The 18065-nt window shown below is 45.6% G+C and overlaps 1 protein-coding gene across 2 annotated transcripts in view; it reads right to left on the reverse strand.

The window, feature by feature from the left end:
* The window catches only part of Dclk3 (doublecortin like kinase 3), a 42094-nt gene that overhangs the window by 10640 nt on the left and 13389 nt on the right, over positions 1-18065 (reverse strand). For both annotated transcript variants that reach the window (XM_070006578.1, XM_070006579.1), the window contains exon 2: positions 4067-5931. In XM_070006578.1, coding sequence (XP_069862679.1) covers positions 4067-5931 — 1865 coding nt within the window. The remainder of the gene's footprint in view (positions 1-4066; positions 5932-18065) is intronic.

Below are 18065 nucleotides of genomic sequence, written 5' to 3' on the forward strand. Positions count from 1 at the left end.
CTAATAAGAGCCAGAAAGTGGCACTGTGGCTCAGGTGGTAGAGCGCCAGTTTTGAGCACAGAGAGGCTCAGAGACAGTGCCTAGGCCCTGAGTTCTAGCTCCAAGACCAGCCAAAAAAATAAATAAATAAAAGAGTTGCACAGAGTTTTTGCTTCAGCTAGCTTTGAACCTTGATCCTCAGATCTTTACCTCCTCAGGATTACTGAAGCCCAGCCATATGGGTGCTTTTGGGTCCTATAAAAGATCCTGGCTTTTATTCTGAACATGGCAGGAAGTCTGGCAGCTGTGAGCGTAGAAGTCACTACGCTGCGGTCTCTGTTTAACTCATCTCTGGTTCCACAGTGGCCATCCCACTGTTATAGAATGGACATTGAGACATAAGTTTCCTGGGTCAGGTCTGATAACTTCAGATTTCACGGCACACTTGACATCATTTGTCATCTGATGGGATGAGAATCTCAAACTTTAGATGCTGAAAACTCACTCTCTAACCCTGCTCTTCTCCCAGAATTCCTAGCCCACAGAAAAGCATAGCCCTCACTTTCCCTATACCTACCTTTCAGCTACTGCACCATTTCTATGGTTTCTTACAGTCTCTCCTTCTCCCCCACCCCTATCCCTCCCCTTCCCCATCCTCGTGAGCTGTTCTCATTAGCATCTCTTCTCTTGCTTCCTCTTCTCAGACCCCAGGGCCCAGCCTATACCACCAAGCATATTCCAACCCCTCCAGGGAACCACATGCTGGCAGAAGAAGTAATTAACATGGATATTTCTGCAAGCTGGAAAAATCTCATAATTAAAACTCCTTTTGCAAGATCTCAGGAGTCCACACAGCCCTGAGGGAAGATGAACACTAGCATCTTACCAGAAGCTGTGATCGGAAGAAACACATGAACCTGGCAACTGGTAAAGTAGGCCTGAAATTTTATCTCTAGGGCCTGATTATCAGATATAAATATTTCTGTTGATTAAAACAACATGATAAATGAGCTATATTCATCAAATGTTCTCGCCATGTTCAGAAAGTCTCAAAATGCAACATGTTAACAATCAGCCATGTGAGCACAAATTAATTCTAACATAATCATTTCCTTGTGCCTGGCAAAGAAAGGTCATAATAACCTAGCAGCTGCCAACCCCTGGCAGCTCACACCTATAATCCTAATTACTCAAGAAGCTGAGATTTGAGGATCGTGGTTCAAAACCAGCCCAGGCAAGAAAGTCCATGAGACTCTTACCTCCAATTAACCACCAAAAAGCCAGAAGTGGAGCTGTGGCTCAAGTGGTAGAATGGCAGTTTTGAGCTATAAAGCTAGGCCTATAAAGCCTAGCATTTAGGCTCTGAGTTCAAGCCCTCATGTCAGCACCAAAAGTAAATAAATACCCTAGCAGCCAGACAAGAAAGGAAGGATTAATTCCCTTGCCACTGCTTAAAACAACTGAAGAACATTTATTGATGAGTAGTCACCAGGACTTCCTTTATTAATATTGTATCTTAGAATACAAAAAATTGCAATGAAATCATGTCAGCAAGTTTTAGCAGACATCTTCCAAAGCCCAATTAGCCAGTTGTCAGAACCACTATCTTTCATCTCTATCTGAAAAACCAGAAAGGGCTGACATTAAATAACAATTAGACTTCTGACATAACCACATGATGAATTTTACTCACCCAGAGAAAGGCCGTATGTTTTATGAGTGTGACACACCTGGTCACCTCAATAGATGCAAGCTGAGAAATGACCCGCAGAACAGCAAATACATTAACCTGTTCCACCAAGATGGGTCATATAAGTAGCTTTCTGCAGATCTGAGGAAGTTAACTGACCACACACACATTTATTTGGAGGGAAAAAGAAGGGACTCCCTTCAAAGTCAAAAAAGAGGAAAATGTGTAATTATTATTAGGATCCATACTAATAAACAACAACTCGTGTATTTGAGCTGAAAAAAGCTGTAAGTACTCAGTTTTATCACTCTCCTCTCTCTCTCTTACACACACACACACACACACACACACACACTTCACTGCCCCAAAGCAACACATACACACACAGAGATTTCACTTACACTAAAAGCAAGTGAACATCAGCATTTGCATCCATGAAGGAATGCCAGTCAGCTGTTCAGAGACCATCAGCTAATGATTCCGCATTTGTCATATTCCTTCTCCTCCCTTGGGTAAACATCTCCACCAATTCTCAGCATTCTGACAGGTGTTGAGACTCAATTTTAAAAAAATCACTGACAAGTGAATCCTTTTACCTGACTGAGAGCTTCTCTTGCCCAAGAAATGAGCTGAGCAACAGACTGTTTCCAGGAAGATAGACTCTAAGCTCACTGTGACACAAGAAAACAGTTCTATAGGGGGTAAACTCGGGGGACCTATTCACGCCCATAATCAGAAGCTCTCCTGCTTCAAGAATTCAGTAAAATACCCCCAGAGAGTCATTAAAAGAACAGCATGCTGTGGCAATTCCGAAGTGTCCATAATCAACAGCGCACAGAGTAGCATCCATGGGAGACTCTCGGAGCTCACACCCAAAAGCATAGGAAACTAGGAAAATCTGAGTGGAGAAAGCCCAAGGATATCAGCTATTGCAGAAATGAAATTTCACAAAGAGAGAATTGTTTGAGGATCATTTAGACACCCCCCCCACACACACACACACAGGCAATCAACCAAATGATTTCTGCAATTGTATGAAATTAGACAAAAACAAGGTTGCTTGACTCTGAGGTCACACAGACTTCATTTGGCTAGATAATCAGTCTGACTTGCTCCATGTTTTCCTTTGCCTGTGGGAGCAGTTTTTACACAGGTGACTGCATTGGGCGGAGTTTACAGCCTGGGTCTGTGCTCATGCAAATGGCAGGGAACAAATGAAACCCCTTAACTCCCTCCTCCTAGAACAAGGATTGTGGAAATCATGGCTTCGCCTGTAGCAGTCTGGCTTTGAATGCTTACTTGGGCTAACCACTCCATTATCAGAATCATTTGAATGTGAGAACAATGGTAGCTATCATCCAGGTAACCTGCTATGGTCTCTTCCTTCACCCAATCATGGTCATGAAATGTCTATTTTAAAAAGTAAAATGTTCTACATTTCAGGGAATTGTCCGAATAGAACAGTCCTTGGTGTCACGGAGCTCTTTCTAGTAAGTGAAAGAAGACGGAAAAGGAAATGTAGAATGTAGAAAGAAAATATTAAAATGGTGGCCGGATGAAGAAGAAACAGGGACAAAGAAGCCAGATGTTGACAGCCTGAGGACTGCAGTGCTGACAAAGAACAACAGGTGGCGCTCTCGTAACAAAGCAGATCAGGTTCATGGACTGCAACAAGTAAGAAAACACCACTCTTAGGATTTGGCATTTAAGGAAGACCTGCTGACAGACACCACCAGGTGGTGCTCTCGTATCCAACCAGCTCAGGCTCATGGACTCCTTGCAGCAAGAGAGAACGCACACTTTTGTGGAAAATGGCATCTAAGGAAGACAGTGTCCAAAGGACCCTGTAAGAGTTGGGCTGGAGCTTGGGATGTAGCTCAAGAGTAGAGCATTTGCCTAGCATGCACAAGATTCCATCTCCAGCACCACAAAACAGGGCACAAGGTAGATAGAGCTATCTTAGTTACTGGGGAAACTCAAGAAAGCAGGGGTTTGCTATGGGTTGATCACATTAGAAAACAGGAGCAGTTTTGTGTTGGGGTGTCTTGGAATTCAGCTTTTATCTTCATTCTGACATTATTACAAAGGGAGGCTGAGATTTGAGTGTCATGGTTTGAAACTAGCCCAGGCAGGAAATTCCATGTCAGTCTTATCTCCTAATGAACCAGCAAAAATCTGGAAGTTAAGGTGTGGCTCAAGAGATACAGCACCAGCCTTGGGCGAAAACGCTAAGGGACAGAGAGCTCAGGCCTCCTGAGTTCAAGCCCCAGTACTGGCACACCTATCACACACAAACACACACACACACAATACGCTAGCGTGTAAAGCTCACAGTGTATTTATGTTATCTCACATTTTTTTAAATACCCTCTGGAAGCAGTACAGATCAGGGCTTACCAAGAGATTCTCTGGCTTCAGGTCCCGGTGGACAATGTTCTTGTCGTGCATGTGGACGAGGGCCTTGCACAAGTCCTTGAACATGAGGGCGGCCTCGGGCTCTGGGAACTTCACACTCTCTATGATGGCATCAAAAAGGTCCCCTCCCTGCACGTACTCCATGATCAGGTAGATTTCCGTTTGCGTCTCATACACCTCGTGCAATTTCACTATGTTGGGGTGAGAGAGGCTCTGCATGATTAAGATCTCGCTGTCCACTATGTCCTCCTTGCCCTTGAGCTTGGCCTTGTCAATGATCTTCATGGCGTGTGCCTGCCTGGTCTCCCGGTGTCTGCACTCTTTCACAATGGCGAAGTTCCCATCCCCAATGACCCGGCCAGTGTCATAATACTTCTCCACATTGGCTGCAATGATACCCATAGGCCTTAGCTTCCGGCCATTGGGACGCTCTGCCTTGTTGTCTTCTGGTCTTGTCTTGGGCTCCTTCTCTACCTTGGCAGCTGGGTTGTCTCTGAGAACCATCTTTTTCCCTCCTGATATGCCTGGCTTCTTTTCCTTCTCTGCCTCCTTTTCTTCCCCTTGGGTCCTGGACAGCTGCTCGGGCTTAGCCTGCTGCTCTCTTGGGAGCCAGACGTCTTGCTTGTTCCTACAAGAGTGCCCTGTGTCTTTCTTCGGGTCCCTTGCCCCTTCCTCTGTGACTGGTGGAACTTCCACGAGGTCCTTCTTGGCTTTGGCTGCTCCCTGGCTTTCCTGTCTTTCTGGATCTCTGTCCTCTTTCTTGTCCGTCTGCTTGCTGGCTCCCCGAAGCTCTTGGGTGGGATTCTTGGCACTGTTTCCATGACTGTCACCCTTCCGCCCTTCCTCCCCATCGATGGAGTTTGTCTCCAGGGACCTCCTGCAGCTTCTGGTCCTAACCAGTTTCTCCAAGTCATACTTATGGCCCTTTCCCAGGTCCAGTTCACTGGTCCCCAGCGAGCGCCTCTCCCGCTGCAGGTCCTTCTGCAGCTCCCGCTCTCTCTGGCACTTCTCACACCTGATGATCTCCCCAGAGGTCTTTTCAATCTCCACCCCTAGGTGCTTCTCTCCACTGGCATGCCTCTCCTCCAGAGGGGTTTCCCTAGGTGGCCTGCCTCCAGCTTCCAGGTCCGGCTTCCCCCTCACCCATCGCTTCTGGGCCCTGGCTTTGTCCTCCGGCACTGGCTCCCCAGAAGCCTTCCCCGGGAGCCTGGTGGTCACCTTGCCCCCAGCCGCCTCCCCACCACTCTCAGGCTCCCCGCAGTGATGGCCTCCTCTCAGTAGCTTGCTATGAAGTCTGCTTCTCAGCCTTGGGGAAGGCAGTCGGCTGTGCTGGGCCAACGTCAGGGCCCGGTTTTTGTTAGGATACAGTTCCTCGATGGCCAGCTGAATATTCTTCAATGTCAGTGGCTCTTTGCCCATGGCTATGAAAGCATCTCCTTCCCGGAAAAAATCTGAGACACTCCTGATTTCCCTGCCCTTCAGGTTAAACAGTTTCCTCACGCGATCATGCTTCCATCTTGGGAAACCCAGGGCTTCTGAGATGTCGGCTAAGAGCTGCTCAAACGTCTGCACCGACCGCCGATTGAGGAGCAGAGTGACCTTCCGGAGAGGCTGCGCGCCCAGCTTCACCACCGTCACCACCCGGGGCTTCAGCGGGCTGTGCTCAACGGGACCCAAATGAAGGCCATTCTGAGGCCTGAACATGGGCAGGACAGAGCCACGCGGGCCTACGAATGGTTTCTCTAGATTCCCCTGGCCAGCAGGCAGCCACGTGCCCTGCAGCTTTTGCTCTGTGATTTTTGAGCTTAAGTATTTTAGGGAATGGTCACAGGGGCCTCGGTGTCCTCCTGTAACGAGAAAAAGACAAAAGAATTATTAATTAGTTGGGATGGGGCTTCATCAAACTCTACAAATGTTGAGGATGGGGGTGTAAACTCAGTTCTAGCTGAGCACCCACCAGGAGAAGGCTGACATTTTCTATTCTACTGTTACCATTTATAAGTCTGGTCTATCCGTGACTATTTGAAATAATGGGGCCTTTATACTTTAGGTCTGATTCCCAGTCTCCTTTATGAGACCAGAAGTGCAGAAAATAGGCAGCAAGGGACACCCTCACACACCACCACCACTCCATCGCCATCCTGGCACCTCTGCAAAACCTGCCACATTTTAGGAACCCTCTAGAGTCAGAGCCTGGCTCTTGCCCAAAAGAGCTCAGCTTCAAGGATCTATGAATGAGACACAAGGCCCAAGGTTTGCAGCACAGGACATTCTAGAACTTTAAAGGTCTCATCTTACCAATGGCTTTGCCAAGAACAGTTTATGCAGCTAGACTTGGAGCTCCCTGGAGGAAGACAATGTAGACAGAAGTAACAATTACAAGGTTGGTGACAGTTCTGGATTGCAATTCTACAGTGGCCATTGACTATTGACATGGATTCAGGCAAATTGCTTGGGGTCTCAGTTGTTCATCTATATGGCAGTAGGCTGTCAATACTTTCCTCTTACAGATTTTTCCTAATCTCTAAGTTGTGGTACAGATTTCGATTCAACGTATCAATTTATGAGAACCATGCACTGTGATCAATGTCACCCCTTCCATCATTCTTTCCCATCTCTCCCAACCCCACCCATCTCCTCAAGTTATCTAGTTCTATGTACACATATACACATTGAATATTATAACTGTATGTGTCTACCCTTCATCTCTCCATCTCTATTTATCCCTCCTCTCTCCTCTTGACCTCCCAGGGTCTTTGTGAAGAGGAAATGAGAAATCAATTACAGTTCACTTCACCAAATGCTTGACACACAGGAGGAACACGAAATTGACAGGTATCAGCAAAGTTATCAATTAAGTCGTGAGAACAGGCTGAGAATTATTAATGCTTCCTCCTGCCTCCCCAGGACCCTTAACATCTCAAAATCGAGTTTGTATAACAGGGCTATCCAGTTAGCGATCTATTCTTGTAGAAGACTGTCATGCACAGCTTCCCTTGACATCAGGAGAAAGGCTGGATCGATCTGGCACCGCGGGTACTTTGGAAAGCTCTGGCGCAGAGGATCTCTTGCATGTCAGGTTGGCACAATAAAGCAAGTTTCAATCTAGGCGTGAAATTTCTTCTACAGTTTTTTTAAAATTTCTCTTTGTCTTAAAATAAGGAAAGAATCTGGGGTATTGCTCAGTGGTACAGCAGGTAGTTGGTATGTGCAGGGTCCTAGGTTCAATCCCTAGCCTCAAAAACAAAAACAAAGGACAGAAAGGAAAGCAACATTACCATTCAGAGAGTAACTAATGAGAATGTGCATGAATAAAGTGAGACTTTGTATGTTCTGGTCCACCATACCCAGTCAGAACTTAAGCAGTTGAAGTAAGAGTAGTTTAATTTTGCCAGGCACTGGTAGCTCACACCTACAATTCTAGCTACTCAGGAGGCTGAGATTTGAGGACTAAGGTTTGAAGCTAGCCAGGACAGACAAATTCAAGACACTCTAATTCCCTAGTGAATCCCAGAAGTACAGGTATGGCTCCAGTAGAGAACAAGCTTTGAGAGAAAAAGCTATGTGAGGCCCTGAGTTCCAGCCCCAGTACCAGTACCAGCATGCACACACACACACACACACACACACACACACACACACACACTCACACACACACACACACTCACACACACACACACACAGAGTGGTGGTTCAATTTCCCTGTGGTTCTATCAAGGGCAGAAAATTAAATATGAAAACCATAAAATGATAACAAGCCATGAGGGTTGGCTGAGAAATGAGAGTTGGCTAAGAATTGTTAACATTATCCACACGGAATCCATATTTCCTACACTGCATGTAGAACTCAGCCACTTATGCTGCCTTAAAAAAGAAGTCAAAAGTAATTATTTGTAGTGTGTTTGAATCAACTGTGACAGAAACTCCAATTGTGACAGGACAGGCAGTATGGCCCCGCAGATCCACACAGAATGTTTTCTGTTTTTTAATTATAACATACAATCTGTTCTGAGACGATTCCAGGTGTCAGATCAGATGACAAGGTGGAAGCTGGGACTGCTCTTCCCACATGCCACAGATCTGTGAGCTTACCAATCACACTTACAGTGAGGGATTTATTTCTGGACATCTGTTATCTCTTTTCTTCTCATAATCCCTCCAATCAATCTGCCCCCATTTTTTGTCTAAGATAGCAATAACCGTTTTTTGTCTGAGACGGCTAAGATCTGTCATAGTAATTCTAGTTTGCCTTTCCTTCACTGGGCAGTGAAAGAAGGATGCTAGGGATGGTGACTTTCAAATGTGGGTGCAAAGGGCTGCTGTTCTCATTTGTTCTCCTTATTAAGCTGCTTCATGTGAAGTTGAACCCTCCATATAGATTTATCAAACCAAGCAAACAAGGTCTTGATTGTTTTCTCTGAAAGACACAGTGCAGGGGTAGAGAAAGGGATGTCTGCTGATATCTCAGATTGGGACACTCCCAAGCAGAAGTGGAGGAAGGATAGAGAGACCCCAGGCTCTCAGGCACTGGCTGAGGTTGGAGGAAGACAGACCCACCTGGAAAACATAGAGGCACCAAGAGTCAGAACAAATGCAGGGAATAAAAGAATGAGCAATTAAGACTGTTCCAAAGACAGGAGTTGAGTTGGTCTTCAGCACTGAACAGAAGAGGTGGGATCTTAACAGAGGGAACAGGAAAACTTGGCCAGGGCTGGACAGGTAGTCCAAATAGCTGTTCAAGAGGCAAAACTTGGATGGGTGCTGGTGGCTCATACCTATAATCCTATCAACTCAAGAAGCTGAGATCTGAGGATTGCAGTTCAAAGCCAGCCTAGGCAGGAAAGTCCATGAGACTCTAATCTCCAATTAACAACAACAAAAAAAACAGTCTGCAGTGGAGCTGTGACTCAATTGGTAGAGCACTAGCCTCAAGCATGAAAGCTCAGACCCTGAGTTCAAGACCAAGCAAACACACAAAGCAGGTAAAACTCAAGGTAGAGCAGAAAACACTGGTAATACAGAAAGATGACCAGATGGTCACTAAATGAAAATGCTGAAGCACCAAATGACTAGATGGCATAAATGTTCATTAGAAAATAATATTCTAGCCGGGCGCTGATGGCTCACGCCTGTAATCCTAGCTACTCGGGAAGCTGAGATCTGAGGATCGCGGTTCAAAGCCAGCCCGGGCAAGAGAGACCGTGAGACTCCTATCTCCAATAAACCACCAGAAAACCGGAAGTGGCGCTGTAGCTCAAGTGGTAGAGCGCTCGCCTTGAGCTGAAGAGCTGAGGGACAGCACCCAGGCCCAGAGTTCAAGCCCCACGACCGGCAAAAAAAAAAAAAAAAAAAAAAAAAAAAAGAAAATAATATTCTAGTGTGGGTGTGGATGGGGGGTGGAGGGCAGGGAATCATAGCTATGAAGCAGCCCTGAGAAGCTAAATCCCAAGACCTGCCTTCAAAATCCACAGTCTATAGAAAAGAAGCATTCTCTATTCCAGGGGGAAAAGGGGAAAGGAATGGTCTGTGGAGGGGCTGCAAGGACAAGCACACAGTCAGTAAATCTATTAGGGATGGTCCTGTATTTGGCATGGGAGGGTGAGGGAGGCCTGACATCTTGGATGGGACATGGAACAGGACAGGTGAGTCTCACATGCTGATGTGAGCAACAGTGTGGTAACAGGATGACAAAGATGAAAGTCTTGATAGGAGCTGTACCTCTAGGATCTCAAACACTGGGATTGTGGAGGAGGCTGGATGCGGGAATGGGTGATCTGACCCATGGCACTCACACGTGGAGTGGAAAGAAGAGAGATGCGCTCTTGGGATGGTTATACTTTGTCTATTTTAGAAGCCTCTGCCTCACAGCTTCCCCTGATCACTAGTTTTAGGAGAACAAGCTGGGAACCACCCATCTGGGAACTAAGAAAGGGCTCCATCATAGCGGTCCTTGTTCAGGGCACAGTGTTACATAGCACCAAGAGAGTTCACTCCACTGTCCAGGCATCCACAGAACTCATTCCTAAAGCTCCAGGGGCAGAGGCAAGAGTGAGAACTCAGCCCCCAGCTCCTCAGCCTACCCAGGGCCTACAGGGAGTGGGTAGCACCTCCGGTTCTGTCTGCACGAAGCTCCTGGAGAACACCAGGAAAAGGCAACATTAGCATGGACCAGTCTTTATCCTCCTTCCATATACCTGCCTTCCTCCTTTGAAGTTCTTAAGCTGGAGTAAACATCTCTTCTTTACAAATTAGAGAAAAGTACTAAGGACACTCTGGACACCTGAATACCAAGGAGAAGGAGAGCACAGCCCATTTCTCGCACACCCCTCAGGCCCTGGGTTTGGTCTCCAAGGACATTCTCACCCCCCAAGACAACTGTACCTAAAGCATTCTAACTAACTGGTTAGTTGCTTCATAGGTATAAGTATTCTAAACCTCTTAACTAAACTGTAAGCACTCCAAAGGCAGAGGTCATGGCTCAATGCTTCACTCTAGATTTGGGGAGCAAGTTTTTTCCAGTTCTAACATCAAACACAAACATCCAGCTCTTGATACAAATAAATAGGTGTTTGGAATGTCTGTCAACATATAATGACTTTTGAATGGACCAAATAATTGAGTGAAAAGGAAATTTGATCAGAGACACTCCCTTTCGTTCTGCCAAGAAAACATGTATAAAGAATGTCTAGTGAGCCGTGCACCGGTAGCTCACACTTGTAATCCTAGCTATTCAGGAGGCTGAGATCTGAGGATCCTGGTTCAAAGTCAGCCCAGGAAGAAATACCTATGAGACTCTTATCTCCAATAAACCACTGGAAGTGACACTGTGGCTCAAGTGGTAGAGTGCTCGCCTTGAGCTGAAGGGCTAAGGGACAGTGCCCAAGCCCAAAGTTCAAGCTCCACAACTGACCAAAACATCAAACAAACAAACAAACAAGCAAAAAACAATGTCTAAGTAGCTCATGCCTGTAATCCTAGCTACTCAGGGGCTAAGACCTGAGGATTGAGGTTCAAAGCCAGCCTAAATAGGAATATCCATGAGACTTTTCAATTAACCACAAAAAGTCAGAAGTGGAGCTATGGTTCAAATGGTAGAATGCTACCCTTGAGCAAAAAAGCTCAAGGACAATGCCCAGGACTTGAGTTCAAGCCCCGGAACCAGCAGGAAAAAAAGCCAGAAGTGGAACTGTGGCTCAATTGGTAAAGCACTAGTCTTGTACCAAAAACTTAGGGACAGCACCCAGGCCCCAAGTTCAAGCCCTGATCAGGACCAGCACACACACACACACACACACACACACACACACACACACACACACACACACATACACACACACACACACACACACACACACACACCAATGACTAGGACAGGTAGGGAGTTACCAAGCTTTGTTTTAGAGTTGTACAGGAACACTGAACGTGGAATTAGAAGATCTCACTTAAATTCTGGGCCTACTGGGCGCTTACTAGCTATGAGCACCTAGGAACATTATCCAATACCTCCAAACCTCAGTTTCCCCACCAGCAAAACAGCATTAATGTTTTACACATACCCTGGGTTCTCAACCCCCTGGTTGAGCTAGATGGGCACTCCAACTGTGCTTTTCCTTGTAACCTTTTCTCTATGTCCATCTTCAGGCTAAAGAGGATAGGATGCTAATTTGAGTCAGCAGGGTAAATATGTCATTCACACAGTGATCTGAAATGGAAAACCAGTAGAGATAGGACAAAAAAAAGACACACTATGGCAAACTGAAACACACAAGTTCTTCTGGAAAGATAAACCAGCTTTCTGCTCAGTGATCCCAAGATGTTCTGACTCCAGCGAGAGCCAATAAATTCAGTCACTGAACCAGCATGGTGTGTCCTTATTGCCTGGGATAGGCTTGGTTTAAAAAAAAAAAAAAAAAAAAAAAAGTTACACCAGCACCCAGATGAATTCACATAACCTAATCTCACAAAGAACAACCACACAACTTATCTGGATAGAATGTCAGCCAGAGACTAGAAGTCAATAAATCCACTGTCCTATCCAATCATTTATTATGGCTTTTTTTCTGATCCTAGGGCTTAAACTCTGGGCCTGTCCCTGAGCTTAAGCACTCTACCACTTAAACCACAGCTCAACTTTCAGCTTTTTATGGTTAATTGGAGATAAGAGTCTCACAAATATTTGCCTGGACTGACTTGATCCTCAGATCTCATCCTCCTGAGTACCTAGGATGGCAGGTGTGAGCCACAGGTACCCAGTTTATGGTTTTCTTTTGCTTATATGGTTGCCTGCTAATCATCCAGTTTAGGGTCAAGAAAAAATAATAAAAGATTCGTGTTTTCTATTGGTTATTTTAACTGCCAACAGAGTTTACACTTTCCTATTTCATTTTTTTAAATCAATCACAAGCATTGAATCTAAAACACAAAGAAAACCTGTATTTGTGGTCAATATGAAGTTCTAAGATGTTCCAATTCTCCAACATCTACAAGAACACATTAGAAAAAACAGGAGATTCTCGCTCGTTAACATTTTACAAACTCAGAGCTAAGTGCTACTGACTCACCGGAATAATCCTAGCTACTTAGGAAGCTGAGACTTGACAAGATCAAGGTTCAAAGCCAGCCCAGGTAGAAAAGCCCATAAGCCTTTTATCCCCAATTAACCCTCAAAAAGGCCAGAAATAAAGCTATGGCTCAAGCAGTAGAGCCCCAGGCTTGAACAAAAAAGGGTCAGCACTCACAACCTGAGTTCAGACCCCAGAATAAAATAAAATACAAATTCAGTATACTGAAAGAAATGGAAATTGGTATTTTTTAAATATCTAGTACTAGCCGATAAAAAAATTATCACTGGAAAAGAAAATGTATTATTCCTAGCAGGGAAGTGCCCCTGAAAAAAAAAACTGCTTCTCCTTTTTTCAGCTTTTTATTTCTTGGTGGTTTCACTAGATTAATCCCTTTGCAGTTTCCATATTCAGTGCCGAGAGACGGAAGGAGATGGAAGCAGACTGGCAGAAACAATTTTCACTGAGTAATCATTGGTGCTGGGTGTCTTCCAGGGGCTGTTTGGGAACAAACTCACTTTGCTTATATGCAGATAAGACACATTTGTGAACTCATATTTGATTATGCAAACATCCCAAGGAGAGTTTTCTAAATGAATTGAAAAATTGGAATATGAGTTCATGCTAAGCTGCAAAAGCACTAGTGTGTGGTGAGATTCAAGCCTGGCTTGGTCCGGAGGGATGCAAGTTGGAGGAATTAATAAGGGCAAGGTAATAAAAATGAAACCACTGTGAAGCTTATTGGTGGCTATCTTCACGGATGGCACTCAAGGCTCTAATTAATGTCATCACCCTCTGTCTCCTTTATTACCAACATGACATCAGCTGAGATACCAGAAACCGTAATTAAAGAGAATGTGCTCCTCTCTCAGAACTAACTCTATTTTAAGGCTTATCTGCTGATTGGTCCCGCATACCTCTCAGCCTATGGGCACAGGCTGATCCAGATCTGGTCTGAATGACGGGTATTTAATAGTCCCTATCCTATCCCACGGAACAGATGCTCAATACTTTTTCCTAAGCTACTCACTGGTTTAAGATGAGACTGACCACTCCAGCTGCTTTAGAGTCTGTTGTTTACACAGCTTAAAATAAGTGGACATTCCTCTCCTCATTTTGAAAGCTCATCTTTGGCCTCCTTAAAATGCTTGCCTGCCTGCCCTCCCCTGCATTTTTCCTACTCTGCTTGGCTGTTCACCCGTGTTCTACACACTTCACCATCTAATCACAATCTCCATGCCATCCCCATAGCGATCTCTTTCCAAACATCCTAGAACCTCATGCAGCACCTTAAAACACCCCAGAACCAAGGTACTGACAACTAAACTTGTTGCTGACATTCCCATTTCCAGTTTGCTGCATTCTGTAGACCCAACAGAACCCACACTAGGATTCAAACCAGGATCCCAGGGTCAGTGCTGGCACAAGGATGGGTGTCTTCCTCCAGGATCTAGCTACCCCAGTCACCAGGCAGGCAAACCAGAAGTCAGAAGGGGGAAAGGGAAGGAAGATATTTGTGGGACAGACCCCTGAGCCCCTGAGAGGAGGAAACAGGCACAGGAGCAATGACTGAAAAGCAAGCAGAACACCTGCACTTCCAGCCCAGGGCCAGAAGAGCTAAGTCAGGCACCTCTAGAATGCAGGGAGATGGTAGATGTAAAAGAACTGTGTTTCAAAGGCCTGAGGGGCTCTAGGCCCCATACAACCAGGTACAACAGGTAAGAGGATGGGCCACCTTGTCTTTCCCAGCAAAGGCTAGTGCTCTGGGCTGCCTCCACAGAACACAGCTACTAGGGGAAGAACAGGAGTCAGTGGTATACCTGAGCACAGATGACATCCTGTTCTGGGGACAGAGGATGCTGGTGGAGGGCCTGTAGGAGCAGCTAGGCCCTCTAGGACTCAGCAAGCTGCTCATTAATATTAACTTGGCCTCATCTCCCCGGGCTGAGTCTGTGGACACACAGGTTGCCTGGGACAGCGACTTTCCACTCCAATCGCATCTTCTCCACCTGGTCCCTCTCTACCTGCCAGTTACCCATCACCTGCAGCCTCGGGCTCCTCTTTTCTCCCATAGATTCTGAAGGGGATGAATCCCACTCTCTTTCTCTGACAAAGGCCTCTTCATGTCAGTCGGCCCTGTCCCCCATATTGTTGTTCTCTGAAGACACCAGATGCTGGCCTGCTCTGAATGGAGCTCTCCCCAGGGACAGCTGGTCTTTCTGCCCCACTCCTGGGTTTAATGTTTCCTCCCAGCTTGCCAATGATTTCAGCTCTGAGGCTCCACCACCCACTCTGTGGAACTGCGGCTTCCTATGACCTGGATGTGTGTGTGTGTGTGTGTGTGTGTGTGTGTGTGTGTGTGTGTGTGTGTGTGTGTGTGTGTGTGTGTGTGTGTGTGTGTGTGTGTGTGTGTGTGTGTGTGTGTGTGTGTGTGTGTGTGTGTGTGTGTGTGTTGTGCTGGTACTAAAGCTTGAACTCAGGCACTGAACACTGTCTCTTAGCTTTTTCACTCAAGACTGGTACTCTACCACTTTAGCCATAGCTCTCTACTTCTGGCTTTTTGGTAGCTAACTGAAAATAAACAGTCTCATGAACTTTCCTGTCCATGCCAGCTTTGAACCTTAATCCTCAGATCTCAGCCTTCTGAGTAGCTAAGATTATGGGGGGGGGGGGTGAGCCACTGGCACTCAACTAATGATCTGGGGTTTTAATGAAATTTCCAGGAGCCTTGGCTTGGGCCATGCGCCTTTTCCCTATGCTGTGCAGGGACTCTTCTGCTGTGTTTACTGAGGTTTTCCCCCACCACAGAGCACGTTCTCTCCAGCATCACAGATGCCCATATGGCTCACGACTGGCTTGCACCCTTCGCTGTCTCACCTTGAGGGCTTTCATCAGCCTCTCGTCTCCATGCTGGGCTCCACAGTGCTTCCCTGCACTGGAGAGAGCACTGGAAAAGCAATCTCCCAAGCCTGGGCTGTTTGGCTCAGTGGGAGACCACTTGCCTAGTAAGCGCAAGGCCCTAGGGTCATCCCCAGCCCTGCAAAGAAAAGAGGAAGGAGGAAGGGGAGGACGAGGATGAGGAGGCAATGGTGGAAAAAGAGGTGGAAGGGGATGAGGGCAAATTCTACATCTTCTTTTTCTCATCTACATCTTCATGTTCTGGTATGAGTGGATATTAGGTGGATGGAAAGACACTTGCACTATTTGAACCATCTTCAGAGCCAGCCTGGGAAGACTTGGCCATCCTTTATCAGATGTACCTGAAGGGCAAATTAGGGATGCTTCCACTATCTGTCATTATACAAAGCACAGGAGGCCAGCAGCCTGCAGCTTCCTGTAAAGGGCTTTTTCAAATTATCTTTAAGTAGTTGTATAAAGGAGTTTCAATTCAACCTGTCAGTTAATGAGTACAATACATCTTGATCAATGTCACCCTTTCCATAATCCTCCAAATCTCCCAACCTTACCTATCCCCACAAGTTATGTGGATCATTTTCACATTAGCACATTGAATATTATGAGTGTACTGTATTCACCCACCCTTCCTCTCTCCATTCACCTGCCCTCCCTCCCCTTAAACCTGTCCCCAATCTTGACAACATGTATTTCTACTTCCTCTTCCTCATATTCATCCAATTGAATAACATATCCAAAACCCATGTACTGATCCAATTGAACCCAATTTTAAAAAAAACTCACAAATTGCTTATGTTGAAATGTAAACTCCTGGTAAACAAAAGGAATGTCAAAAATCCAATCTAAGGGAAAATGTGTGTTGGATGCAAAGGTTATGTGGATGCAAATTTTTGCATTGTCATTAGCTCAACACCCCCAAATGACAGAACTATAGACCAGAAAAGATAAACAGGTAAGCCAAATGCCACACAGCTAGTTAGCAAGACCTAAAGCCTTTTGTCTACAGATCCTGAATGGTTTTGCACAATGGCTCTGACAAGTGTAGAGTGTTATTTGTAACCATGAAAAAAAGCAACATTCATGGATCATCCAGAGGAAATGGAGCAGGCCTCAGATTCATCTATGGCTTTAACACATAAAGAAAACAGTTTCAAGTTATCTCTGCCCTAGTTGTAAAGCAAGCCAGCATCTTAACTGGGCAAAATACAGTGACATGATGTTTTTGCAGCTGGCTGTAAACAGGTGCACTTTCCCCTGCTAACCCTTTAGAGAGAGTGATCTAAAAAGGTAACTCCCCAAAGTATATTAAGATTCTAAACAAAGAATGATGCTGGCATAGGTAGAAGAGGGTGCAAACTTTCCTTCCATCTGGGAATTGAGACTAAGAATCTTTTCTTAGTCTGGAGGGCAAAGGGCAAGTAATGTAGTACTTGCCTAACAAATGTGAAGATCTGAGTTCAAACCTCAGAACCGCCAAAACAACAACAATAATAGCAATAATAATAATAAAGTAGGAAAGGCATAGTGTCAACATCCTGAAGGCAGAAAGCATCTGCCAGGCACCATGAGGCTGCAGACATGGACCCAATGCCCAGCCTGAGTGTTAGAGTGAGGGGCCTCTCAGCACTGCTGGGAAACCTGTTTAGTCTAGCCTCTCACACAGCAGCAAAGGAGCAGCAGACATCAGCTTTCTGACATGCAGTAAGTAGTTGATCGATCCTGTCATCAGTCAAGCTGACAGGAGTACCCTTAAGTAGTTGATCGATCCTGTCATCAGTCAAGCTGACAGGAGTACCCCTCAAGCAAGGCTTTTCTTGCTCTGTGGACAGAAATGGGCACAGTTTCCCCCAAAGGTTCCCAGACTCTTAGGAGCATCACACACTAGAGTTTTAACTAACTGTGGCTTTGGAGACTCAACTTGAAGCCTCTTACATCTCAACACCAGCCCTGCTTCTCCCCACAGCCCTGATCTATTGACACCATGGAATTCAGAATTCACATAGACCATGGATGGACCTCTGTCTTCCCGTCCATCCAGCTCTCCTCGGGGTGGAGTCACTCAACATCACAGCCCTGGTGGGACACCTGTGCCCATCCCTCGGTAGACACTCAGCAAAGACATGCATGTGAATGAATGGATGAATCATTCCTGGTCATTATCAGTGATTTCCCAGGTATTTAATTTTTGTAGCTTTTACCCCAAGAACTCAAAGGTAGGAAAAGAACTATAAAAACATCTAAGAAAAAAAAATTCTTAAGCTTTGAAAGGATATAACTATTACTGGCTACATTTTCTGCAGATGGTATTTAATTGTGGGTACACACACACACACACACACACACACACACACACACACACACACACACACACGCCAACCTCCAGATGGAGACTGCTAACCAGCCAAACACTACAATTTTTGACAGTTACTCAAGACAGCATGGAAAACATAAAACTTTCCCTTTTTTTGTACCCGAGACGGTAGGCATTAAAACAATACTCCAAC

Source organism: Dipodomys merriami, unplaced genomic scaffold (assembly GCF_024711535.1).
Source record: "Dipodomys merriami isolate MVZ:Mamm:240054 unplaced genomic scaffold, mDipMer1.0.p SCAF_7, whole genome shotgun sequence".
In the NCBI taxonomy this organism is placed as follows: domain Eukaryota; kingdom Metazoa; phylum Chordata; class Mammalia; order Rodentia; family Heteromyidae; genus Dipodomys; species Dipodomys merriami.